This window comes from Amphiura filiformis, chromosome 5, assembly GCF_039555335.1.
Source record: "Amphiura filiformis chromosome 5, Afil_fr2py, whole genome shotgun sequence".
In the NCBI taxonomy this organism is placed as follows: domain Eukaryota; kingdom Metazoa; phylum Echinodermata; class Ophiuroidea; order Amphilepidida; family Amphiuridae; genus Amphiura; species Amphiura filiformis.
In genome coordinates this window covers 25424933-25451185 of record NC_092632.1, presented here as the reverse complement: position 1 = coordinate 25451185, position 26253 = coordinate 25424933, and the positions used below count along the sequence as shown (strand labels likewise).

General features: G+C 37.0%; 2 protein-coding genes across 2 annotated transcripts in view; both read right to left on the bottom strand.

The window, feature by feature from the left end:
- LOC140152854 (uncharacterized) overlaps positions 1-20307 on the bottom strand; it is a 39102-nt gene extending 18795 nt beyond the window's left edge. Inside the window, exons 1-5 of the mRNA XM_072175378.1 lie at positions 20160-20307; positions 16839-16963; positions 15092-15236; positions 13534-13655; positions 5223-5333 (exon numbers count right to left, since the gene is read on the bottom strand). Of these exons, the coding sequence (XP_072031479.1) occupies positions 5223-5333; positions 13534-13655; positions 15092-15236; positions 16839-16963; positions 20160-20277 (621 nt within the window). The 5' untranslated portion in view covers positions 20278-20307. The remainder of the gene's footprint in view (positions 1-5222; positions 5334-13533; positions 13656-15091; positions 15237-16838; positions 16964-20159) is intronic.
- A 2514-nt stretch (positions 20308-22821) lies between these two features.
- LOC140151671 (transmembrane protein 26-like) lies at positions 22822-25363 on the bottom strand. Its single transcript, XM_072174007.1, has 3 exons — positions 25167-25363; positions 24549-24715; positions 22822-23612 (listed from the first exon to the last, which is right to left on the bottom strand). Exons 1-3 carry the CDS (start codon positions 25355-25357, stop codon positions 22822-22824), a joined length of 1149 nt encoding a protein of 382 aa, XP_072030108.1. The 5' UTR covers positions 25358-25363.
- Between the last annotated feature and the right edge of the window lie 890 nt (positions 25364-26253).

Here is a 26253-nt window from a genome sequence, read left to right as displayed (position 1 = left end):
TTTTATACGTCTCTTTGTGTAACCTTAAACTGATGGCTTTTGTTTGCTAATTACCATAGAATCTATATAGCGGTTATTGCCAAAGTTGCAATATGGTGGCACAATTGGGCGGCAAACTGTATGCAAACAACACGGCATACTAATTATACATGTTCTACATTGTTGTATTTTAAAACACAGAAGACCAAAATTGACGTTAATGCCATGATTGGATCATGGAGGTAGTACTAGCTACTACCTCCATGATTGGATTAAGTAAATAACTAAATCCTGTTATCTACCCAGCAATGTTTGCGTATCTTAATAATTGTAACAAACTGTAGTGTACTAAATGGTACAAGACAGAAAAGGCAAACAGACAGAAATTTAGAGTTTTAAATTAGAGAGTTGACAGGAAGTTGTAAGAGTTAAATTGTTATGGATATGATTGGTGTAAGCGCGAAAATGTTGAATGTCAGATCAAAGTCATCCGAGGTGAATTAAGTAATGTCAATCACAAAGTGTTACAGGTCATTTGAGGTGGACTAAGTTTATATTTGGATTGTCAGAACACCTTCCCCAATCAAACACATTTCTCTTGCATTTGATCATCTTCTACTCTTCCCTAGAAAAATCATTATAATACCAAATCTACACACCATGGAATTCACCATATCACGTCCAAGCTCACATTGGGCGCCCCATTCCTTTTTTAAAGGAATTTTTATCAAGAGCATGTTGTTAATGTCCAATTATTGGTTTGTTTTTAACCAACGTACCCCTCTGCCCCCTCTTGCGCACGCCACTGAGAAGAGGATTGGGGATTTTGGAACGTTTGTGTGTAATAAAATATAGATTTAAGCACGATTATATACGCCCAGAGTCAAGGTTGCGAATACGGCTACTGGAAATCTTTTCCTGCTATTTTTAGAAATAACGGATTCATAGCAATGCCATTTCCCAGGATCTCTTTGGAAAGCTCTTCCTGAATTGTCAGTACGTGGATCAAATCTGGCAACGATCATAGTGATTCTCTATAATATCTCATAATTACACACGCGGATATCAACACAACATTTGGTGCACGAAAGCCACGCGAGATTTATCCTTCAAAGCCATGCATGGTCTAAATGTTTGAATGTTTTTGCGACAGGTGTTCATGGTGTTCGGAATCAGTTCGTCATGCAGCCTATAGCAATTACATGAAAGGTATTTAGACTGTGGAGGAACCTCGCTGCCTACGGTTTCCTCCAACATACTTGCACGCACGTTTTAGGTTCTGCAGGTGGAACCATTTTGGCGTGACAACTCTTAGGGTTCCTAAATGAAAATATGTTATGAACGATATGATTCTTAATAAAAGTCCAATTTTAACACCAAACTATAGATTGTTACTTTTTTTATTGAACATGTTAAAAGGGCAATGTACTTCAAATGACTTTTTCAGAGACACCGTGCCATTTCGTTAGTACGTTTTGTTTTAAACCATCTACTTTGAACGACTCGGTCATCATGGTCATCGGTAGGCACGCAATAAACAGCTCTTTTTTGCGCCATTGTTTACACGGATCAGTCTACATAGGCCTACATTATAATTCCTTGAAATAATTATGTTCCGAAGAAGTCATGGATTTTCCTGACGAAGACCTGAAACTTTACCCTAGAACCTATTTGGCACTAAAATACAAAATGCAGTGCATGTAAATTGGTGAATACGATGTGTATAGCCCAATAAAATTGAAATTAAACTGTTCGTAAGTATATGATATATTCTGAATGAGTTTCATGTTGGAAATAGCAAAATAACATACCAGTCCTCATCTTGAAAGATGCAATTTGGCCACGTTTAGATTCCACTCTCAAATCAGCTGCGGAAAAGGTAAATCCAAGCCGGAATTATGAAGCTTAAACTTGCCATGCTAAAGTAACTTAATTCTGGAGGATATCTATCGGAAGTTGAAGATCAGGATTCCAAAAGCCTAAATTTGGGATGCTGTCGGTGTCTCGCATGCTTAATTATAAAGAACTATACGTCATACGTGCTTCTCTGATCTCATAATTATTACCCAACTACCCAGCAAACACAAAAACGTTTTAAAAACGTTTTAAATAAGTTATATTTTGGCTTTTGGTTTAGGTAAAAACGTTTTAATAACATTAAAATGTCGGGTTATATAAAGGTCAAGATAACGTTTTAAAACGTTTTGTATGAAAACACACTACAATTAAAATGTTTGAACCCAGCAAACACAGAAATGTTCTTAAAATGTTTTTTTTTCAAACCTTTTAATAACATTTAAATGTCGGGTTATATAAAGGTCATGAAAACGTTTTTAAAACGTTATTGAAAATATTTTGGGCAAACATTTTTCACAAAATATTTTTTCAACCCCAAAATATCATTCTGTTAAGAATGTTTTGTATCAAGTTTTCAAAAATGTTTTTGGAATGTTATTAAAACGTTTTTATACCCTTTATATAACCCGACATTTAAACGTTTTCTGTAAAACGTTTTTGTTTGCTGAGCAGTAGATTATCAAAAAATGTTTCTTAAGGTTATGAAAACGTTTTATACTCTTAATATACCCTTTATATAACCCAACATTTAAACGTTTTCTGACAACCTTTTATAACCTTTTGCGAATGATGTCGAAAACGTTTTGTGTTTGCTGGGTACATGCACTTTGGTTTTCAAAATTAATCATTATTTGGCCAAATCAGTATCAAAATTATGCACAGAATTTAAAAGCAATAACATGACTCCCTCTGAAAACTATACACAGGGTGTCCCCCAAAAGGTTATGTTGAAAATTAACCACTTTTGCATTGCGATGGTACAACAAAACGATGTCATTTCTTTTAGATATTAATGACTCTAACCATCAAAATATCACACAAAGAAAGTTGAACACATTCTTGTATTAATTTTTTTTTCCTTTGTTTTTCATGGTTGAACTTACTGCACAAATGAAAGACATTGACAAATTAAATATTGTACATCTGAAATTAAACAAGTTTAATCTTTGTTCAAAAGAATAAAATACTGCGTCTGCCTAGACTTCTCCGTAGTCCACTTGTCCATTGTGCGTACTCTGGGTATTACATTTATGCATAAAAAATTGTATTAATTTTTGTGCAATTAATAGCTTTTCACATCTGATCTTTTCAGTCACCGTACTCCCTCTGTTTGTTAGCTTCCCAAATGGGCTACATACTTTGGAATGCGGTTAAAATGCTTAACACGGGTAATACAATTTTGTAGTTTCTATTTTATTATGTTGCCTGGATGTAAAGGACTAAAAATTAAAAAAATCCACATTCCTTATTTTTATGTTTGTTTGTTTGTTTGTTTGTTTACTGAACACTTTGTTTAAGAAATCATGTGCATGCAGTGACACAATTCGTCAATTCATACGGTTTGTCCCATTGCATAAAGCATAGACTTGATTCTTAGCCAGAAACTTTGACCCTAATATATAATTATTTCCTGAATGGGTCGATTAAATTAGGTCCTAAGTTACGCAACCCCTTGTCTTCCATGAAAATGCAAATATTTATTTAGATTGAACCCATTTTTTTAAATATTGGCAGAATGATATTTGCATTACTTCCTACATGTCCTATAAGCTTATATAATGCATTTCCCCACACTCAAGCTAAAATACATTCAAAATGTTCAGGGATGCACAAACGTCAGCATCTTTTGTTTAAAACTTAATACCATAAATATTATCATGGTTATGGAGACTACATAGGCCTAAATAATTCGAAAAGGTAAGCAAGTAGCACCTTCTTTGTCCCACTCAACATGCTAAACATATGAATATTATACGAAAAACAGGTAAAGGCATGACAGTCTATTGCCTATATACAGGGTCTAGCAAGTCGCCAATTGTGCTTCGATTTATGACACCCAGCAAGACACATCCTCGTGGCATTAAGAAGGCTTGGTCCTCAAGTGCCTCTTCTCAGATCATTTTAATCTTTAAGCTGACCTCCACTCTCCACAGCTGAATTGCATAATTTTCTGTCTGACAAACGGCATCCTATAAATGGCTGAACTACATAATTCGCCAAACATGCCAAGAGGCCAAAGCGCATATCAGTGTATGTGGTGGAGTTTCTCAGGGGCGTACACTTGGTCCGATAGTCTTTGTTATGTTAATCGACGACATGCTCTAAAGGACTATCTTGTTCGCTTGGTGATGACTGCACATTGTATAAAGCAGGAAAACCTCCCACATGGTTCATTTGGCAATCATCTGCATGGTGTGTCACATAATGAACCAGAAATATTGATCATCAGTAAGAACAAAACACAGTCATAGTCTATCTCTGCATTTGATACAGCCCATACTTTGTGAGATCTAGAAGATTGGCAGCGAGTGGGTAGATCCTCAAATTGAACACTCCTGATATTTGATTAGAGAAACGTTTCCTGTCTCCTTAGATGCGGATGTCTTCAAGCTTCTTCACGATAACGGGGAGTTTTACACTAAATGTTACTTTGAATTGTTGTTTTTAGTTACTGCAAAGTTGTTACAGTTTAGTTCTTTAAGTTGTCTTTGTCTTTCTTAGAAGAAAATATAATTCCAAAGGCATGTGCTCATGTTGGTAACAGAAATGTGACACTTTACAATATACACAAAAGATAAATTGGATAAGGTCCAATTTGGAAAAGAGCCCATGTTACATAAGCTGCAATTAAATTAACCAACATATAACAAAGTCACTTTTAATTGCATATCGCTATTATTACAGACGAAAGTATGTTAAGTTTTTGAAATGAGTTCAAAATTGATTTCTAAGTTCAAAGAGAGGACACCAAAGTCATGAAAGTATACATTATCATAATGCATAATATGAGATCCACTCAGTACGGTAGCTCTCATATTAAATCATGATTGAAATGTTCAAGCCGTGTCAATCATATAGGCCTAGTAAATTTAAAGCGTGGAGTCACGTATACAAAGTCAAATTCTGCGTAGGTCTATTGAATAATCTGTGTTCTAATCATGATAATGCTCCAGACATCACGAATCCGACTTCAGGGTCATTCTGTCAATGCCCTCGTTCACAAAATAACATTTTTATTTCAAAGAGATACATTTCTCAAAGGAACTGATAATTTACCTTTCGGTAGGCCTACAGAACTAATTTGTCAAGATCTTATCAAGAGAACTTCGGGACGGAAGACGTGTGTCTACTTTCAAATGAATAATCATGGGGAATAGGCAGCTTACCTGTACCCTGTCGTCCAGCTGGAATTCTTTGATCATATCATTTTGAATACTGCACAATTGTTGATTTATTTCTACGCCAATAATTGCCTTAGCACTGCTATAGTAGTACGCCTGCATGAAAGGAAAAAGAAATGTTTTGATCGAGCAGACAAGTAGATTTTTGCAATCAAGCGGGAGGGGACGGTATTAGGGGAGGAGGTAAAAATTTGCGTGACCTTTCTTTCATAATCACCTTAAACTTATCCTTGTTCATTACACAGGGCGGGTGAGACCCACCTTTCCATACACCAGCATTGTGGTGCTTCTGCGCACGCGATGCAGACGACTTATGTATACCCCAGATTTACTTGGTGGTTAAAAACAAAACAAAAATAACTTATATTGGATATGAGCAATTTGATATTAATTGAAGAAATCAAATCTTTTTATTGACTGTATGATTTTCGAATTTGAAAACAAACCTACAATCATGGCTTTCTTTAAGCATTTAGCTGAAGTGATAGGCCTATATTCCATTTTGTGTACCCTTTCAATAATTAGTAATTTTTCATCTGAAGGGGTATAACATTGCCCAAAGAGTATTTGTTTTTAACAATGTGTGTCTCAATTTCACTGAATTTTCTAGTCCGAAGGTTCCCTAGTCCGAAGGCTCCTTAGTCCGAAGGTTCGCTAGTCCGAACACGTAATTTACCATTCGCTAGTCCGAATTCTGAAAAAGGTTCGCTAGTCCGAATATCGGGGTCTCTAGTCCGAATATAGAATAAGGGTCGCTAACCCTAACCCTATAGACGAATCCAAATCCACGCATTCCTACACCTGACTAGCAGCCTTTAGTTGGGTACCCGTCGGCTACAATACACCCAAAATGTGAAATGATTCGGCCTTGGCGGAAATTTTAAACTGCATTCCATCACCCGTTTTACATCATCCGCAAAAACACAGGTAGACAAAAGAATGATTAAAATTTACAACACAATAGGCCCTACAGTTCCCTTCGGCAAAACACACAGCTTCTACATGGTCTATTCGCTGTTGAAGTGACATAATAATCGGATTAACTACACCATATTAAACGTTACAAATGGATGTACTTGCGAATAAAAGGACTATGTATGAATAGATGCGACGGGATTACCTCCGGAATTATCTCTATTGTATTATTCTATTAACCCTCCTCGTCCTTGCATCTTCTGTAGGTGTTAGGCGGCTTTTATTTGCACAATAGGGCGCTCAAAACACCAGGTTGGTGCTAGCGGCTACCCAAAGATGGCCGACCAAATCCTGACCATGACTTGGCTCGTTGGATTCGTCTATAGCAGAGAAGATGTAAAGAAAAGGAGATAGATCCAGCTATCCTCAAACAAAATATGTGTGTTGCCGCTCATTCAAAAGCAATCGCGCTATTTAGGTTTAACAATAAAATACAACAAAAGGGTTCGAACCCATGACGGGTGTGATACACAAGTTGCTGCTTACTAGTTTTAGGGAAAGGTCCGTGTCTGTATAGGCCTACCATCAATACTATGCATACCATGCATGCAGATCCTAACATCCAGTTTATTTCAAATAAAATATGACCGAAGTTCCATGGCAAATAATAATTTTGCACGCTTGGTTACGCTTTCAACCTCTACGATTTATGATACAGACTATTTTCAATTATCAAAATATCTTTATTAGGTTTGCAGGAAATGACAGGAAAATACATAAAACAATAAAATATAGATGATCAAAAATCATCCCTTTTCTAACAAAATCCTAAAACACTCTCCTAAATAATTAATATATGTTCCAAAATGGGCGGATGTTTTTGGAATCTTTACAAAACTACATTTCTTTCTTATAGTATCCACGTGTGGTATCCCTTCAGAGCAACATCAGGTACTTAACACACACGTGTCATACTTTCAAGGGATTCTCTATAGAAACATTGGATATGGTTTCAATTCTGGAGTGAAAATTAATCAACCGTTGTCGGCAACATACATCACATCAAAGGCTATTTTCAAGTAGATGTGTAACTACTTGAGAATAAAGGACTATGAATAGGTGCGACAGGATTACCTACGGGATTACCTCAAGGATATAATTCCGTTCTCCCTCCTTTCTTTACATCTTCTCTGGTCTATAGGCAGAAACCTTAACCCTAACCCCTAACACTAACCCTTACCGTATTCTATATTCGGACTAGAGAACCTTCGGACTAGGGAACCTTCGGACTAGCGACCTTTCGGACTAGAGAGAAGATATTTGACACAAATAGTTCTCGCCAGGACAATCAAGAATCTAAAAAGTGTGTGGGGGTGGGGGTGTGTGTGTAGGTGGGGGGGGGTGCGGACTGAATTTTAATACTATTTATTACTACTGACTCGTGCCCCACTACGGACAAAATCCCTTGGTTCATTCTCAAGTTTTTATATCAAATCATATAACGCGTAAGTATATACGCTTTCAAGATGGGGTGTGTTGGATTTTTCATTTTTCATTTCAAGGGGCACGGAAAAGTGCGTGTAAATGAACGCATAAATATACATGTGATTTGTGCGTTAAAAAGTAAACCTGCTCCAAAGTTGGCAAGAGTATGTGTTCAAACTGGAAACGTGAAAGTATAATACACTAGGGCTTGTGATTAAGTAAGGTGCAATATTTAGGTTATACCCCAAGCGCTGTATAAAGTAGACTTGTTAACAAAATGATCCTTCCAAAAATGTCCGTACCCAATTACATAATGGAATTGCGTGACTTGGCTGCATGGATGTCCTCCGGTGTAACCTGTTTGGTTACCTCATTTTATTTGATTCAATTGGATAATTTTAGCTCTAAATTTGGCAAGTTCCCCGGCAAATTTTCACAAGTGTTAAGTTTTAAGGTAACGTTATCCCTGTGTGCTACATTTGGGTACTTCTCTGACAATTCTATATTTCCATATATAGGTCTAATATATTACGCACGTGCATGTCATGTATGATGGGTTAATGCTGTAGAAAGCATTATAAAGTTCCATTATATTTAATATAAACTGCTCACAAAAAGTATCGTTACACTTGAAAATGTTGCCATGTTTTAAAAACCAAAAAATATCGAGCAAATTAATAAACTCGCCGGATGCATCATTTTATACTGCGAATTTTGACACTTCGCTCGTTTAATTTCTCTGCGAACTCGTTGAAAAAAGTTACAAGCATTTTAATGGTAAAGGGTCGGATTCCAAACGTTGCAGTAGGCACAAAGGATCCTGCAGAGGTTTCATGATTAGTATACAATGCGATATACTTGCTTTATTGCACATTTTTCATTCAAATCAAAATCATTGCCGCTATGACAATGAAAAAATGTCAATGGCGAACAAGAATCAATCTGAATTTCGGATTCAATGATGGAATCAACCAATCATCAAAGAGGACGGATCATTGGCCGGTGTTTCGGTCAGAGGGACAGTCCGCCGAGTTGTAACTCAACCAACTCTAGATAGATCATGGAGATGGAGAATTCTGCTGTTGTGCTTGATGCAAATCCAGAGTGATTATTGTTTCCCATTGAGGTCGATTGCTTTTCACCGATTAAGTCACAGATCCGACAAAAAAAGTTAGAATGAAAAAGGTGCACAAGATTGAGCAAGTACCGCATTAAATAAGCCCCTACTCATCCAGAATTTTTTTGTATAGGGACTATAGTACTGCAACTTTTGAAATCCGACCCTTTACCATTCAAATGGTTGTAACTTTTTTTTCAACAAGCTCGCAAAGCAAGAACTGAGGTGCCAAATTCGCAGTATAAAATGATGCATCCGAAGAGTTTATTAATTTGCTCAATACCTTTTTGGTTTTTAAAACTTGGCGACATTTTCATGTGTAACGATACATTTTGTGAGCAGTTTAATTGCAACTAATCGGCCCAGAATTGAGACTTTTCATTAAAACGTGCAAAATGCACGTCGCTATTTACTTCATTTTAGAAGGTATAACACTGCATGTGGATACGAAATAGTTTTAGCAATACAACTTAAGGCAATAGAGCCAAATTTCTTTCGATTGACCATCGATGTTTGGTCGATCCTTGCTACTTAGGCCTATATTACGTTGCCTGGTGTTTATTGTGATGACATTTAATCTTTGTATGTAATTTACTGACCAATTACATTTGGCGTAATTCTGACTATTAAATTGGTCGAAGTAAAAGTATCGAAGCAGCACTGACGGTCGATCCTATGATCGCACAAATTTGGATGCGGTGCCTTTAATCTACTCTTGTACTGGTTGCACTCAGTGTCCGTGATAACTTTAATAATAACGAGTAATGCATTTCTCCTTCATCCCACAACATTAACAAGATTCAAGTATAGGTGGCCGCTGGGTTAGGGCCTACATAATATTGATCATAAATGCTTAATATCATCAAAGAGGTCAATTCCAGTTTGATTTCATGTTCGCCGATACTAGTCGCTATTTAAATAGTCCTAGGCCTATATATCGTCAACTATAGCTGATATAAAACAACACTTTAGCAATCAAACGTTTCCCTATACCTAAGCCCTAAACCTATAACGATACTATAGCCCAAATTAAATTAAAAGTGACTACCATCGGCGAACATGAAATCATATTGGAAATGAATTCTTCGATCCCGACTCCGATCATATAGGCCTAATTATAGGCTTATAGGCCTATATAGATGAGCATTTGTAATATAAAAGTAGTAATATGCCTATGTATATATGCCTCTTCTTTAGTAAAAGATATCTATTTTACATCGTTGCTTTAACAATAATCGTATGCGTTGTTTTTCCCACTCTTTAGGCTAAAGGTACCGGTTATACATTTATCACTTCATGCAATTGACTTCAATCATCAACTAAATAAATAAATAAATAAATAAATAAAAAACAAGTTCATCTCAAATTTGATGTTGCGCAATGCGCAACTTTCAGTATTTATGTTTACTCTATTTACAGATTTATCAGCAGTATCAGACTACTTTAATATCCGTTGATGTGCAGTCATCAAATCGCAGGATACAATCAAACAAGCCTTGAAAATAAACATACACCTTTCACGTTTTCCCCAGCGTACCTGACTCAAGTTCAGGACGTACCGTCATATTGTTTGTGCCAAAGAGTCTTATCCAACATAGCTGTCTAAAATGATTTTATTTTTTTCATTTGCCCATTAACATAATAGAATTTTTTTTTATATATCGCACAATGCACTATAACAATGGGGTCGCCGCGTCAGCATTGACATTCGAATGAATGTCATCGGTGGCCTTCTGGAATAGTGCATGATGATGTGATATATGGAAAAATGGCATGGTCTAAAGAGAATCGGAATCAGTGGTTCTTATGACAGTTCCTCAGTTGACATCGATGTTATCTTTAGAGCCACAAACCAAAAAATTTCATTAAAAATAAATAAGTAAATAAAAAATAAAATGGCATATAGAAACAAATGTAGATATGGATGTTCCATTGAGCATTGAGACAATATATTACTCAATTCTCGATTGGATCGCAGTAGGCATATGTATTCACCACAAAATCTTCCACAAAATGACAGTTGCGCTAACCAGACAGAAGCAACGGATCGCGAGACCAATGTGCGTATTAGTTATCATTCAAAATGTACTTTATTCAACCTTGTTGGTCTATTTCTTGTATAAATTAAGATTAAATATCAAACTTGTATAATTGATTTCTGTTAGTTGACTGTATTCGGTCTTTTCTTAATTCAGTGTTAATTCTTATCTCTCTAGTCTATCTTTTTTATTTTTTGTTCCTTCTCTCTATTTTTTCTACATACCACTTTTTCTGTCTTTTGCTCCTCTTTCTTTCCCTATACACATGTATCTTTATAATGTCAAAAAGGTTTTGAGGTGCGCATTGAAACTTGATTACAGGGCCAACGCTGGTATCTAAAGAGGGGTACTCGTTATCTTTTCAGCTTAAATATTTCAACTTCTGGTACAAACGTATCATGCATGATTCGATCGGTCAATGAATCATGAGAACCGTTTAAAAACCTAATGGGCGTACATACAAGTTAAATCTGAGGTATAGGATCTACAATCCACGAAAAAAAGGTTGGCACACTTTGCCTGTCTTTTGGTATATCTCTGCCCCCGCTCCCCCAATTCAATGTTGGACCAAGCCATGTTGTCAACAGGCCCGTGAGACCCTCCAACATTGAAAGATGGGGAGTGGGGAAGGGTGAGATATAGGGGGTGTACTTCACATATACTGCATGTATGTTTCACCCGCCTCTCCAATTTTGATAGGGCACGCATTTCAATTGTTTAGTGCAAGTGTGCCAACTATTAATTTCGCGGATTGTAGGAATACCGCGCATCTTTCAATCAACAGAAACAAGAAAATTACATGCATTACTTTGCCATTAACTTGTCGCATCAACATTTGGGCCTTCGAGAAAGAAAAGCCAAGTCCTGTAAGTTGCTATATGAAGCAAAATGTGAAGTGATTCACGACTCGACTTTACATCACTCAACGCTGGACGGATCACAGTCAATCTGAAGAATAGCACATATCATATTATATCTTCATTAATCAGCCATTTTTATGACTACGACTGTAGCAATTCGATTATAATTAATAGTATGAATAATACGTTGAATACTATACAGATGAAAAGTAGGCCTTAATCTGTTCAGAGGCAAATAGTTATCACAAAATAAAGAGTTACAAGGATACAAAAAAAAGTTGCAATATCCCTGAAGCGTGAACTTGACCTAACATAGTAAATTGGGTTCAAGTTGAGCCTTTGGCATGACATAATACGTTCACGGTATATATGAGCTTTGTTGATTCAAACAACATATTTTCCGTCAACCTGCAATGATCGTTGTATAAAAAGAAAAGAAAAGAAAAACAAACAAAAAATAAGACGAAAAGGCGCCATTGAGTGACTGGCGATGAGATAATGAGTGAATCACGAACCACATTCGCTAAGCACCTGCTATCATGTACATACAAAGGCACTAAGGGGGCCTGGATCGACACATTAAAACAAACATACCCTTTCCCTTTTTCAACCAATATATCTCATACACTGTAAGCAAATCAGGCAATTATTTGCCTGGAGTGCTCCCAAGTGACAACCAATTTTGCTGAAGCCGGATTTGAATGCGGAAGCTAAAGTTAGCATGGGTGATAGCCTTAACTGAGAATTGTCCGGAAGCTTGCCGAGGGCACTCTCTATAGTAGGCCTAGTTAACAAATATCACCTATACGTACCTCCGTGTATAAACATGCTAGCCCTCAAGTACTATCCCACAATCAGGATTTATGCTAAAAGTGCTTTTATAAAAACACCATTATCTTTTTTTATTTCATTTTTTTATTATTTTCTTGGGAGGGTGGGGTCGGATGGAGCCATCTACGCACAAAGTGACCTTATGTTATATTGCTGTCGGAAATGCTACGTCTAGCCATGACTGGGCTAGGCAGTATCTGAATACTGAATAAACTATACAGCTTACAATATTGCATGCCGGGATTGTTCATTTTGTCATCATTTCTGTTTCATATCCAACGAAAATTAGGTTAAGGTCACTAACCCTAAAGCTGAGGGCGCTGTTGTTAAGTGTGATCCCAGACAAACAAGTACTAGACCTATAACTTTGGTTTGCGTAGTGAAGTCAACATTGCTTAGCAACGATTTTGACAAGGACGCAACCCGGACGCAAACAAGCAGACATGTTCGCGTCTACAGAACATGTTGCATTTGACGCGGGCGATAACGGCGTAGCAATCACGCAAACGATCGCGTTTTTCATTCCAGACATGAACGCTTATTTCTCCGCGTCCGACCACCCGACCAAAATCACCTTGGATACGTGGCTTCACCTACTGCCATGGTTAGGGATGGGCAGTTACAGGTCTAGGTGGTATGTCTATGAGTGTGATACTTGATATTAAACGACAGGTCACATTATGAGCCATAATGGCATCATTTCCACGTGCACAGTTCATAACCACCACTAACTATCGTAGCTCAAAATTGACCTCAATTCACGGGATATGCGTTTTTGTCTCCAATATATTCAAAGGTCATTTCTGTAACTATACAAACATAATTATTGGGTTTAAAGAATTGTGTCGTTGTAGATGAGGATGTTGAGATCTTAGCATCACTTGTTTGTCATTGGGCAAGCCGGTAATGAATAAAGTAATTTCTCTTTCGCTAAATATTGTCAGTCACGTTATGTAGCATGTGGTGACAGAACATAGAAACAAATTGTTGTTATGAAATGTAAGCCCAGGAAGATATCAAACATCACTTTAAAATGTATCACCACTTACTCCATATAAAACAACGCCTAGTCTTGAACCGACATCAACTAGAGTTTTCCCGCGCAAGTCCGGTAACGCATGTTGAAAGACAAACTTCAGCTGCAGCAGGGAGGCGGAATGCGAGATAAAATCTGGGGTGGAGTGAAAATTAAGAAAAAGGCAACAACAATGCGGTGACATGTTTATCATGAAATACAACTTTTTTTTCTACAAATTGACGTCGTTAACAACGTGACTCATAACTTGATGAATTGAGTCAAATCTCGCGAGGGCAAAGACTATGATGTCATTAAAAAACTAAGAGGAACAAACTATTTAGAAGTTTATCTGTAAGAAAAGCCCTGAACATTTTAGGGACATGGTCAATGAAAGGTGAATGTCCCGAGCCCGTTCCGTTCGAGATAGTAACATGAATAACACGAAAAGGGAGGTTTGCAACACGATATAAAGTCCCATTCTCAGAAATGATTTATGAATAATCAGTAAAGTCGTGCCTACTAGCACGTATAACAATTGAATCGGGTTCATATCATGAAAACTGAACCTGTTTTGAAATGATATATCAGCTGATAACAAATTTGGAATGTAGTTCAGCTTAAAAAGAAATATAATAGTACACACTACATATAGTTTTATCGAACAAAGGAAGGCTCCTTCTGATCTTATTTGATTTCTTAACTGTAGTGTTAGGGTTTTCGTCATCCCCAATCAACTTGATGTAAGTCATTAACTTGTTCTAGAAGCTATGGATTTAAGAATAAAGATGATGTACTCCTAGAGTCGTAATTCCTATCTTGACAGCATACTCCTTCTCCAATACATCAACACCAAGATACGTTTGTCTTCTAGAGTTAATTAAGATTCCAGAGTAAACTTTTAAATGCGATTTTTCATGTCTTTAAAGTTTGCATAACGCCAAAAGCCCATTTACGCATGAGTCTTATCGCTTTGCTTTAATAAGTGATATACATTGAATTGAAAACTTAGTTTTTAACTGAAATACATTCCTTCCAAGATTCTGATCATTTTCTTTAAATTGGCATGAGTCTTATCTCCGTGCTTTAATATGTGATATACATTGAATTGAAAACTTAGTTTTTAACTGAAATACATTCCTTCCAAGATTTTGATCATTTTCTGTTTTTATATTTGATGCTTCATTAAAAAAAATATGGAGAGAGAGGGGGTGAGGGAGGCATGAGGGCAGAGATGGATGAGCGAGAGATGACACATGTATAATACCAAATATGCTAACGGCTAGGGTGTAAGAATTATATGATAGACAATCGATCTGATAGCAGTGAGACACAATCACGTCGGAAGGAGGGATAAGAAAGGGAGGGTGGGAGGGATAACAAGTCAAAATTATAGTTATTGGTCATCCCTAAAAGAACATCTTATATATTGTACGACTGTATGGAGTTAAACAAATGCGGGTATGAGAGAACGGTAACTCTTGTAGTGAAGTTTGGAACTCAGGCTACTTTGTAAATGATAGTATGATGCAGAAGCCTCCTAGAGCTAGCCATGCTTCAAGAAATTCGCCCTTAAATATTCTTGTACTCACTTAGTGGTGCCGTTTTATGTGAGCCACAGTCCAGGCAAAAATTACGGCTTATCAATCCTTGTTCACATAGGTCATCAATAGCATCATCGTCCTCATACAGGAAGTTATCTAAACTGACAACAGTGGACGGGTCTAGATCTGAAAACTACAAAATAATTAACAACACTCTTGATTATTGACAAATAATGCACAAGGTTAATTTGTTATCATTATGCCGCCAAATCGTTTCTTTATTACGCAAGAGCTCCGCAGATTGGAAAATACGTTTTGTGTAGACTAAAAAGTTTGGCGTCTGTTTACATACGTTTTACATAAGTTTTAATTGTGAACCGTCCGATTGTGCAAATTGGCAAGAGACACGATGACAGTGTGGTCTTTGTAAAAATCCTTTTAGGGTCCCAAGTATTTTAAATGTTCCGTGCATGGCGTATCAAGGTCAGTTGTCTGCTGGGGCAAAGACATCCTGTCATCATGTTGGTCCTGTGTTTCTGTGACAATTGCGTGCGAAGCGCGATAAGTTTTTCAATTGCATACTATAATCTTACTCCAAAATTACGATGGGGGGGTACCTTAGGGGATTGAAATGTTCTTGAGGGCTGCGTTAGTAAACAAACTCATAGGTTTTTCAACCCTCTAACCCACCCAAGACTACACTGTATGAGGGTATTAATGTGTCACTATCCAAGGTAATAATATTGTGCTGTTATATATCACATGTTCATACATAGGCCTACACGCTATGTAACAGCGCGCGTGATTGGTCGAGAGCCGGGCATAAACAGCGTTTATGCCCGGTGTCCCGGATGCGTTATTTCTTTCTGCAACCATAATGGGCCGCAATGCGATAACACATAGTACATACATGTAATTAATAGGCCTATGAGGCTAGATATAACACGAGTTTATTACCATTATTATTCCTCTTACTTAATAAAATAAAAAGAAATCGATAGAATTAAAATTCTATAACGGTTTACCTAGGGTTCGAACCCACAACCTTTGTATCCATAGTCTAATGCCTACACGACTGTGCTATGATTCGTTGTGCCAGAAAGGTGTTTGTTTATGATACTTATTGATTACGGAATAAACTGCATACACACAATATGCTATTACTAGTATAATAAATACGAATATAATCCTAACCCTAACCCTAATCCCTAACCCTAACCCTAACCCTTACCCTAACCCTAACCCCTAACCCTAACCCTAACCCTAAACCCTAACCCTAACCCTAACCCCTAACCCTAACCTCTAACCCCTAACCCTAACCATAACACCCTAACCCTAAGACCCTAACCCTGACAATAATGAACCTTGCCTCGGACTATGCGGTTAGTGATATATTGCGGCCCATTATGGTTGCAGAAAGAAATTACGCATCCGGGACGCGTCACGGATGTGCGATCGCCGGGTAGGGAAAATGAAGGAAAATCACGTCTTTTAATAATGTTACTTGTAATTTTGTGTTATTATTTTGATAAAATGTTCTGGTATGTATGAACGGGCAAGCGGCCCCTCGGGCATAAACAACCGTTTAGTCATGAAAATATATGAATAAACCCCTAAATCACATCACAGTTGTAAGTTGCTATATGAAAGTATGATTATCATACCGAAATACGACAATAATTACATGCTATATGAATGATTTTATACGATATTATAGTATACATGATATCCCCATGATACATGATAATGAATAAAAGTAAAAAAATTTATAGCACAGTCCAAGGGAGCACAGTACCTCACCAACCGAAGGATGAATGACAGTTTCTGTGTTCACTACTGCAGATACTGGTACATTGGGATGCTGTCGTATCTTCTCTGCTATGCATCGAAGTATCTTGTCTTCTTTGGCTTCATCTTGAGCTGGTATAAAGATTGTATTACATATTTAACCAAATGGAAGTTCAATTTGTCTTTGTGTCTTTTATACTTTAATAATATGAAATATCTGTCTTCATTTCCGATAATTTCTTGGCTCGGTAAATAACATTAGTCTTCAGAAGCATTATTATAAATGAATAATACTGAATTTTGTGTTAGCTCATGACTTATATATTTATCCATGTTTGAGAGTTAGTAACCTTCAGTGATCACTCTCGATAAAACGATAAAGTGCTTTGCAGCTAACCTGCATTTACTGTTAAAACTTAAATCAGGAAGAGTTTATATACTTATTAAACATTGGCGTATCGGTCAAAATTTACAAAGGTCAAGAGAGACGAATTATGCAGATGTCCTGCTGACCTGCGTCAGAATCTTTTTTGCTAGGACAAATCATCACAAATACCTGCAGGCAAAAATAGGAATTTTGACTGAATGTGTAGAAATTACCCAAATTTATTTTGGTGTGAAATTGAAACATGCCTATAGGATGCCACATCACAAAGTTTACCCATTTCACTGTTGTAGTTCGAGCTAGCTGGGATTGACGCATTGGGGTACAGAGAGTGTGTATGACTTCATGTCGACTAACATTCCCTGCAAAAATAAAAACCTGATAATGCTGTATTTGTGACAAAATCAGCGCTTTTAAGGGGGTACTACACCCCTGCCCAATTTGTGCCTCCCTGACAAAAAAATGAAAGAAAAAGTGCCCCTCTGACAAAAAACGAAAGAGAAAATCAGGAGGGCAAAGGAAAAGAAAAAGTGCAAGGAGCCCCTTTTCTAGCAAAATTCAGGGCCAAAATAGTGTAAAATACAAAATTTTTTCGCGCTACGCACGCACATTGTAACAATAAAGCCCTTTTTAGCAGGATAATGGGCGAAAATAGTGTAAAATACCATTTTTTTCGCGCTACGCGCGCACATCATCCCATTGGGCCGTGTAAAATTAATATTTTGGTTCTCGTCCCCTCCCTCCTCAATTTCTGGGATTTGTCAGATTTTTTTTTTATTTTTAGATTTTTCAATTTTTTAGACTTTGGAATGATTTATGAAATCTTCATACATATAAATAAGTTTATTAGAGAACAAGCATCACTTCCAAGTCTTTTTGTGGTACTCTAGGGGTTTATCCTCAGAATCTCACATTTGAAAAAAAAAAAAGGGCCTCATCGTTTCCTCGAGCACTGTTGGAGAAGACCGAAAACTACTGACAATGCTAATTTTACATTGAAAAAAAAAAAAAAAAAAAAAAAAAAACCTCCCTCCCTCATCAATTCATGAAATCCTCTGGACGAGAACCAAAACATTAATTTTATACGGCCTTAAGGCCCTTTTCGAAGACATACAGTCTCTATGTATTGTATGATGCAACTGCAATTTTTTTCGTCTGTGCCCCAAAAATTTTATTGACCAACAAAGCTGGCTACGCCCCTGCAGGCCTATGAACCAATATTACAGGAACTTACTCAAGTGTTTAAAAATAAAGCTTGTATGTAGCATTTTAAACTGTTTGTTGGCAACCAATAAATATATTGCCAATATTGTGGAGACAACCTGTGAGTCTGTGACATTTATAAGCTTACGGAATAAACTATAGTTCCAGTAACTGTACTCAGTATCTTCATTTGGCATTATGACGTTCATGCGTTATTGGATACATACAGGTCCATGATAGATGTCATTATGTTTTAATACTTGCTTGCATGCTGAGACTAGTATAGTCTCAGCTTGCATGACTAGGATTAACCATAGACCATTAAATGGTCTATGGATTAACACAACTATTACGCTGCCTTTCGTATTCGTATTCGCCGAGGAGGACAATTTCGACCTCCTCGTTTGTTTACAAACACAGAGGTAGACAAAAGGCCTGTCAAAACTGTTCCGCTTGTCCAAATACTTAAGTATCAAAAGGATGGTCCACAATAGAGTGATTCAAGCAACATGAATTCATAGGGGTTAAAAAAACCCTGTGAAGTAGGACCATGTGTAGGTATCCCAGGCAAACCTTAGTTAACACATTTGCTAGTCAGCCAAATTCGCCGACAATGTCAATGCATATTTACATAGAAATTTAAAACAACTGGCCGAAGAAGGAAACCTACATAAATGTTTTCTATACTTCACTTGACCCAAATATATGATTTTTTATGGTGATAAGACAATCGCACATGGAATTTTAGAGAGATTTTGATAGCAGTTACATTAAAAAAAGCTGCTATCATATTGAGACTAAGATCTAGAAACACCCCCGAAATGCCGTTTTGGGGAATTTTGCTATAGCTGAATCTTTTTGATGAAAGTCAATCTTTGACAAGATGTAACTTTGCTACGGAAAGTGCTATGAAAAAAAGGTTTTCAGTTTTGGCTTTGTTTACTCAAGAGCTTTAATTTGATATATGAAATGATGCAGTTTGATGGCAAATTTGAATTCACCTAGCATACCTACCATGTGCTTCTTTTGTCCAATTTGGCATCAAGATTTCGAATGGAAACAGTTCAGACCCAGAACACGATCATCATCATGTCAGAAATTAATATTTTGTTCTGGGTCTGATTATTCGGACTATCCAGGAGACATCTGCTAGTGCTAGCTGCTAAATGCTATGATGATAGTGTATTTGCATGCCGTGCGTCACCGTGGTATATTACGAGATTGACCACATAGCTTAGGTAGGGTACCGTATCTTTTCTCCTATTCTACTACAAGTAAAGGTATACAGCTAGTAATAAGGCCAAATAAAAAATATAACATGTTTCACGTCCCCTCCCGCTTCCTTTTTTGAGGTTTCTTCATTTTATTTTTATTTTTTGATATTCAGTTATAACTTTTCAAAAAATATGTCTAGGAAGTAGAGATGCTTTCTATAGCCTTGCTAATATACAAGAAACACTTTTATAAGGTTTTGTGATAGTTAGAGGGGCCTATCTCTCAGAACAACAAATAAAAAGATTTTGCGATAAAAAATAAGAAATAAAAAGCCCCCTCTTCCTCCTTTTTTTTCAAAAACCCGGACGTGAAACATGTTTTTTATTTTACTTGGCCTAATACATGTACTATACAATCCATGTTACAAATGTGTACATTGAGTAGGCCTATTTTACTACAGAAAATGCTACGTCATCACGACACCATGTCACATTGTACTCTACCATGGATATCACCTGGACCTACCTGTTTCAGAGATTATTTCTTCCACTTTCTTACAAAATTCATCTCTCAGAGAACCATGTAAACGTTCCAAAATATTACTGAATTCGGTTACCGCATTTGCGACACTGGGCGCTGACATCTTGGTGTACCACGTGCTTCTGTTTACAAAGTGTTTCTAGTTTTCCGCATCCTACCGTATGGGCGCACACCACTCAATTATCTTCTCTACGTCAACGCTGATGCAGAGGGTGCTCTGAACCAATTGTATGATTATTGCATTAGGCTACGCTATAACCGGGCGCTTTAATAATTTATTTTGATCCCGTAACTATTCGTTTTGATGAGACAGGGGGCCTATATCGTTCATTTTGATCACTTTGAACCGACAGTCTTTTCAAAATGAATAGTCAAGTTTATTTTAACAAATAGGCCTAACTATTCAAATTGACAAGATCTTCCACTCATCATTGTCCATTTCCTTTTGATAAGGCGCTATTATACCCCCCTCGGAGAAGATAAACTAGGTCATTTTTAGCGGGCTGTCATTTTCTTCAGAAGGGGGGGCATGAATATCTGGGGGAGGGTCATGGAATTTTTATACCGTAATAAACATTTTCAACCAGAGATAAGGGGTCATAAAAAATTTGCCCGCGATAGGGTGAACTGGAATCCCAACAATTTGGCAAGTGCAAGGGGGGGCAACGATTTTGGTAGGCCGAGGGTTGGGCGATTTTTGGCAGGCCGAGAGGTGTGTGTGGGGGCAGCATTACAGGGCATTATTATTGCACATCCTATTGGGAATTCGTCGAAAAACCACAATAATAATGCTGTTAAAGGTATAGGGGAGAGTGAGGAATTAGCCAATTTTGATTGTTTTATGTCATGTTCCTCGACTTTTATTTTTTGGTAACAGTTAAAACTGAGACAGCACTATGATAGAATAAGAACAACAATTTTTTGTTCATCCGTTATGGTCAAGTTTTCACGACCACCGGACAATTTTATTTAGAACCTATGAGTGTGACATTTTATTTATGGTTTACCTCGGAAAGAAGAACCACGCATAGGCCTATATAGCACACTTTTAATAGTACAATATAACATAAATTACAATGGAAATATAACACGCATCTAAGCAGGCCAGAGCAAAAATTCCGTGCATGCCTGTGCGTGGACTTGAATCCCAGACCTTAGGATGTCGAGTCCGGTACTGTAATCATCATGGTAATCATGCACTGAACTATAATGAAAGACAGTAAAAAGAATTTTTAGTCTGGCTAGAGCATTTTGTTTGAGTCTGGTCCCATCAGGACTCTAGTCTTCACACGGAGCGACTGTTTAAACAGACATGATATTTTAACACTAAAACCACAAATATCTTAATGGAGCTGTAGTGGTGCTGTCAACAATTCAAGTGCTGATTTTCGTCGCATTTTGTCTTACAAACGCATACGTGATTTTGTTGGTAATGAAACAAATACGATCTATACGAGAAGCGGTCCATAAGTTCGTAGAACAATTAGGTATACTTGAAATAGTACTAGCCAAATTCTCTCTATCTCACTCTTGAACATGGTCACTGCATTACCTTAATGCACTCGTCACAATTTTTCATGAAACCTTCTATGTCAACAAAATGGAAGTCTCCGATTGCTTCATGAGCCACTCTTCAGTGAAGGCTCACCAGCATTGATCACCAGCAAACCTGATATTATGAAGGTAGGACTTAAAATTCTAAAATAGGTTTCAATAACTGGAGGCCATGTCTGGACCATAACGTGGTTGCTTTAGTTAACTGACCCCTCTGTCGTGAATGGCAGCTTGACAAACCGAGAATAGGGTACATGACACAATCTGAGAACAGTTCCATTCCTACAATCAACCTTCTTCACTTGATGGCTTGCCTCAATTTTGATATCAATTATTGCTACAATGATTATACTTTCATTTGGCAAATGTTCTGTCGTCAAGGCTCTCCATGCAGAATCTCAAAAAACAACGCTTGAAACCTTCCACTGACAGTGGTGACCGAGTGGTGATCTTCTTTGTTGTGGGAGATCCAGGCGCTTTCACAAAATGGACTCATAATTCCAGTTATCAATGTATGTCTTATCACTTTTAGCCAAATATCTAGCCACATCTAGAAGACACGCTGGAATGTTAATGGATTAATGTTGAAAACACTTTCATCAGAGATGTCATATTTTGGTTATTTATTCATTAACCAGCACGTATATCATTAGTGGTGACGTCAGCAAGTCTTTTGGACCTTGGATGATCTTCAAGTACACTCATTCCATCCTTGAACTCTAAGGACCATCTCATTGCTGTTGAATATCAAGGACTTCATCACCATTTACAGCAACTGTGCAAATTAAAATTTCATTTGAGTTTTCACCACCGTCTGGAGAAATTTCCATGATGACTCTGTTTTTCACTTCTAGCACCCTGGAATTCAAGGACGCAGTCCTGGACATATACAGTGATGCCAAAATCTAATAGTTTTGAAGTAATGTTGCGAAGGAACAATCTTTCAAATGAGATCAAATTCATTACCATGCGACAAAGTAGCATACCTTGTTCTACGAACTTTTTGACCGCTCTTCGTATTGTTTTATACCATGAAAACAACTTGCGATATCAATGATCTCAAAGTTACATATAATTAAACTGTTTCTGGTAATCATCGATCTCCATGTACGTTACCATCTAATGGTAATGCTTGCTTACTTGAAATGGTGTAAATAGCCATTTGAACGGATTGAGCACTATCTTGTTTATACTTTGGTACCCCAATTTGGCAATTTATTCCATCTTTAGGCACGTTTTCTTCAGCTCCGTTTATACCACACTCAGTGACCCTGTAACTCGACCCTCTCTTTCTTTCTCTTCTATTGACGTTAATAACTACATACAGTCGATAAAACTGTAGCATCAAGAGAAGAGCATTCTTACATGTAAAGAATATCAGCGATTGATTGACGGCATTAAAATTACACAGAATGTAGACTCTCGTCACCAAATATGGTGCATCCTGCAGAATGACGTCAGTCATTAGTGCCCAAATTTCGGCATGACACAGATATGCCTTTAACTTATGCATCCCAGAATGTAATCTAGTGTCTTTCCCGAATTTCAACTCCCTGACCTGAATGCGACGGCGTCTCTTCTTTGATGTAAGACACAGAGAAAACTGCAGGGTAGACCAGCTCCAGACGCATAGAATAACGGTGAAGATTTCACGTCGGCAAGCAATGTCTTCAAGCTTCATGGTCTCTGATGAGAATTCCAACATGTCGGCAGCAATCCCGACATAGACCAGAAGTAACTGGGATAATTCATCTTGAGTAAGACCACCTTTTGGTACAACCCAGCGACCAACAATTAGTGTTAACATCAGGGTTTGCTGATAAGTAGTTGAGATCCGTAGTTTTTGGTTGTATATATCCTGTAAAAGGATGGAGCAGAATATTGGTATAAGTTGTATTTCAAATCTGCAGCTTCAATATTTCTTATTAAAATCTAGCTATACTTTAACTTTCAGCACAGTTTCGAGCTATACATAATTCATTCATTATTTCGTTCGTTCGTTCGTTCGTACGTTCATTCGTTCCTTCATTCTCTCTTTTGTTCATTCATTCATTCATTCATTCATTCATTCATTCATTCATTCATTCATTCATCAAAACCTTTAAGAATCATACAAAACATAAATACTACGGAGGCAAAGGCTGGAGTGGCTAGTCAATAAGATCAGCGAGTAATCTTTCCATGAACGGGTGAAACTAGCTGATCGAAGCAATGTGATATATAAGATAGATCGTTGACTACAAAATATTTCAACCGCAAGATAAAGTTGACTCTTTTTAGACTGATTTTCACCTTTTAATATATATGATATACCGGTATGTCTCTTTGAAGGAGTGGCATTTTCACTCTTTATCATTTTAAGAGTAATAATAAAACCATACGTTACATACGGATCCCTTAAATATTAATAAACGTTTCCTGATAATTTATAAGAGATATAATAATGATGATAAGTTTACCATTTTTATACAGATAGGGGCAGTAAATTACTCTGATCGCTTAACATCAAACGGCCTTGCTCAATAAGTCAAGCTAGTCTTTTCAAAATGTTACTCTTTTTTTGAGGTAATAGCAATTGTCAAATGCGGACGAGTGTCCTGTAGGAAGTATTTTGTGATTGTTCAGTTAAAATGAGATGACTTGAAAAATTCCTTTAGGGAGCTGTATATAAACGTTTAGTAATATACATTATATAATGTGCCTGATTTGAACTGATGATGTACTATATGTAACGACATATATTTTACACTTGTATACATACGGCTTCCTGTTGTGTCACGATAACTTCCTCCTCCAATGTTCTCAGCAACGCACTTCCATTTGATGGTTCTTTGCACGGATTAACCAGAACTTGTTCCAAGAAAACAGGACACTTATCGCTCTGTGTTCTGTTCATGACTTCTATGCGTAGCTCTAGCATTGTGTATTCTAGCACCCACACTATGGGTATTACGAGAGATAGGTAAATCAGAATCATAGGTGTGAACCTACAACATAGAAACAATTTGTGTCAGTTATACCCCATAAATTTGGCCAACAAAGCTTTCCCGATTTATCAACAAATTTGTAAGCGACTTCGGAAAATATTTCAGATTCATCTTGATCTTCGACAGATCTCTGAAAGTCACTTTAAAAGCTGAGACGCATATCAGAGCACCGAACCCGGTACATCAAGGGGGGAGTGGTACAAATCGTCCCTTACACCATAATCAATTAGCAAATTTAATAGGGCAAAATGAGAACAATTGTGACCTAAAATACGCTTTGTGAACGTGCTTGTGTTTTTTCCCGCGTAATCAGTTATTATAAATTGAGATTGTCATGAATCTGATATTTCACAATGTAAAAAGACTTTAATCTATCATTATGAAACTCACGCCAAAACTGTACATTTAAATTTCTAACCTAGTGGAAGGGTGGAGTGAAGCGTCTACTTACCACCTCCATTCGCCTCCTTCGTTGCATTTAAATGTGAGAATAATCTCAATCATACACAGAATTAACGCTGCTGCAGTAAACCAGTAATAGGAATTTTGTGTCAAGTACACAGTCAAAAACACCCCTACAGAGCCGTGAATTAGATAACAAAACCGAACCACAGACGCCCTGATCGCTTTCAGATATCTCATCTTGGTCACGACTGTGATGTTTTATTGTCTATACATTTTAATATCAATTATAATGAGATGGTGCAAATTAGTGTCATAAAGTCACATTTGATCATTATTTTACTGCTGCCGGGAAAATTAATCATGAAATGATGAATGTTATACCAGTAATGATCTAGTATTCCCTTGTGCTTTTTAATGGATTGGTCTATTCAAAGTCTGTTTAATTTAGAGAATCGATTTTGGATCGTATTACACATAACCTTTACCTCTATTCCTCATCCGCGTGGAATTGTTTAACCGATGAGCGGATGTTGTACACAATACCTTTTCCCGTCGAAAGCATAATCATGTAGTCTGTAGATAATTATACAATTATGCTGTTAAGAAAATATGACATTTCTGAGTAATACCGTATGTGTTTGTACCTGGTTGTTGCTTAGTTAGAATAGCTTTCAATTATGAATCGATAGTTTGATGCAAACTTTCAAGGAAAAATTCCTTTTCTTAACTTTGCAAATTTTAAATAGCTATAATAAGATTTAAAAATGGGAGCACTTTCGGGACATAAAACAATGAAAATGTCTATGACTCACGCAATGAATTTTTATGAAAATAAAGCAACGATTTATTGTCACTCTTGTTGAGGTATCATAGACAATTAATCAATGTCGATATTATTATTGCCTCAAACCTAAAATAATACTGATACTGGAAGCCATCAATTAATGGGTAACATCGTATACTGTAAAATGGTTGTTTAAATTTTTACACATCCCTGTTTATCGGCTATATTTATCTAGCATCTGCTGTTTAAAATATACACAAATTGTGTCAATTGTTACCCAACTTTTTGTTAACATTGAAATGGTTAGTCACATTATAAGCAAGTTGAGTACAATGATTTATATCGAGTG

Coding starts and splice junctions, on each gene's coding strand:
- LOC140151671 (XM_072174007.1), bottom strand. CDS start 25,357: ATGAGATATCTGAAAGCGATCAGGGCGTCTGTGGTTCGGTTTTGTTAT. Junction 24,716..25,166: donor GAAGGAGGCGAATGGAGGTG/GTAAGTAGACGC, acceptor TCTATGTTGTAG/GTTCACACCTATGATTCTGA. Junction 23,613..24,548: donor TCCGTGCAAAGAACCATCAA/ATGGAAGTGCGT, acceptor TACAACTTATAC/CAATATTCTGCTCCATCCTT.